The sequence below is a fragment of the Penaeus monodon genome, chromosome 35 (assembly GCF_015228065.2).
Source record: "Penaeus monodon isolate SGIC_2016 chromosome 35, NSTDA_Pmon_1, whole genome shotgun sequence".
Taxonomy (NCBI): Eukaryota; Metazoa; Arthropoda; class Malacostraca; order Decapoda; family Penaeidae; genus Penaeus; species Penaeus monodon.
In genome coordinates, this window is record NC_051420.1 from 3,655,374 (window position 1) to 3,657,873 (window position 2,500).

The 2,500-nt window shown below is 34.7% G+C and overlaps 1 protein-coding gene across 1 annotated transcript in view; it reads right to left on the reverse strand.

Annotated features, from left to right (window-relative positions):
* Positions 1 to 556: 556 nt before the first annotated feature.
* Positions 557 to 2,500, reverse strand: part of LOC119595317 (exocyst complex component 8-like) — a 2,551-nt gene continuing 607 nt past the window's right edge. Inside the window, exon 2 of the mRNA XM_037944473.1 lies at positions 557 to 765. Within this exon, the coding sequence (XP_037800401.1) occupies positions 584 to 765 (182 nt within the window). The 3' untranslated portion in view covers positions 557 to 583. The remainder of the gene's footprint in view (positions 766 to 2,500) is intronic.

The window sequence follows — 2,500 nt, forward strand, 5'->3', positions numbered from 1 at the left end:
TAAATTGCAATACAAAGAGAGACAATAAACTTAGTCTAGTAAAATTAAAGTATTATCTTAACTGTGAAGACAAGAAAGAACCCAAAAAAAGCTGGATATTGCATACAGAGGAAACTAACTTATCAGAACAATTAAAGATTTATACACCTTCAACCCCTTTATATGTGACACTCTGTCAATGTCATGGAGGTAAGCTGGAATTTCCTGATCTGAACGTGTAAGTGCTTTTTGTGGACGATCCCACCCATGAATATCAGTCTGAAGGGGTCACTGATCTAGGGAGACTTCTAATGATTATTTCTCATTTCTATTTTATTCTCTTTTGAGATCTTTGAACAGCAACTCCCTCTAGATACTCTGTGGATCCTAAGATTCTCTTGTTCAGGAAATTATATTGAAAGACTTAAGATTATTCAGGCAAGACTTTTAATTCATCAGTGCTGACAGTAATATACAATGAAAACTAAATCATCCATAACAAAAGAACTTGTTACCTATCTCTTTAGTTGACTTCATATATCAAGATCTACCACAAAATAATAATTATGAAAATAAACATACAGAATAAAAAAAAAAAAAAAAATCAGATCCACAAATCAAACTCCTTACATGATATTTCCTTAGCTGTGTCAATAAACTGCATATAGTTCATATACACATTTTTCTTGAGTTGGGCGTTGGTGTCCTCGGCCAGGTGCTGGATCTTCTGCCTCTGCTGCTGTAACTCCAGCCCCCCAACACTGCTCTGGCTGAGGTCCTGCACATCTGCTCAGGGATATGGGTTTTGCTATGTCACATTACATTCATGGTCTGTCAGAGTGCAAAAGCTACTTAATATTATGTATACCTACCTTCTCTCTCCCCTTTCTTCCTTCTGACAATATGGAAGGTTATATCTGTAAATGTATGCATGTATTTATGTATGTTTGAGCAGATTTTTCTTTAGTTACTTAAGCACAGTTTCCAGATATCAAGTATCAACCACAAACAAAGGAATTAAATATTGACAGTCAAATAATTCAGAAACAATATTTCTAATTTCCAGAATATCTACATGGTTCCAAGCAGTTACACTAAAAATCAAATCATTTTAATCTCAATATCTAGTGGAAATAAGATAAAGTAAATGAAATCTATAAAACATACATAACATAGATTTATCAAAACATCACTTACTTTGGTTTGATTCTGGGTAATAAAGTACTCACTTTTGTTCTTATTTATGTAACCTAACAAAATTCAGTAAATCTTTTCCTGAAGATCATAACTTTAATATTCCTACAACTCTGTCTGATACTAATTTTGCTATAAACCCCTTAAGAATATAGGCAATATCTAGACTATATTTGCATCTTAAAACCAATCACATCTGGCATCAACTGACACCCATTGATATTTAATAACCAAATACCATAGCACTAGTTTGTGGAATTAATATACAACAATATGAATGGCCATAAACGGATTATTTGTACAGTAATATGGAACCGAGTGAGAGGTGAGGGATGTTTTCCTTGCAGAGCCTCAGCCTCAGTCAGGATGTGATGTCATATATAAAGCATATTGCATTGACCTGTCTAGGTTCTCTCTTGCTTGTCAAATGTGGTTTTGCATTTCTAAAGTTCCTTTAGACCAGAAATGCAAATTTTCTGGGTATGTTGTACAATCTACAAACTATTCTTTACAAATACTGGGTAATTCCTATTAGATAAGCAAATATGCTTTATATATACACATATATGTAAAGGAGACAGCAATGCCACTTGCAAACCATTAATTCACATGTCTTGGAAGGCTTATGTGTAATTATAACTGTCACATCATTTAACAAAATCTGAAGACTATAGATATTCTTTTGCCCAAAAACGAATAAGCTTAGGTCTGGCCTCCTTTAGTTCCCCAGGTAGTGTTCTTAGCCCTGGTCAGATTAGCAATAATCCCTGACTCCTGTCTGTTTCTAGATTCTGTGTTATCATCTCTCTATCATAATCTTCATAATGATTTGAGAAGCCCTGTGTACATAATTATATTTGCATAAAACAACCAAATATTTTAAAATATATATTTTGCAAAATTCACAAAAAATATTTGTATTAGACTTTTGTACAAAGTACAGATTAAAAGGCTCACTACACATTTCCATGGATACCCACTAATCTTTACAAAACCTTTGTCACCGAGAGCAACGCATCCTCCAGAGACAAAGACCCAAAGCCAGGGTAGCATTTCAACCAAAAACCCCAAACCTTACCTTTAACCCCATACACCCCTCTATCACCTCGCGCCAACTTACGGAGAATGCGACATTAAGAACTCTGGCTCTGAGTGTGTTGTCGACTTAGTCTCTAATGATATGCAGCAGATATTTGTGTCGTTTTGTGGTAAATATGATGTTGCAGTAACTATAAATGGGTTGTTAATGACTCTACTGATTATGCTCTATCAGATGGCAGTATCCACTTCCCTCTATCTCTGTGCTTCGCTCTTGGTAACATTAACC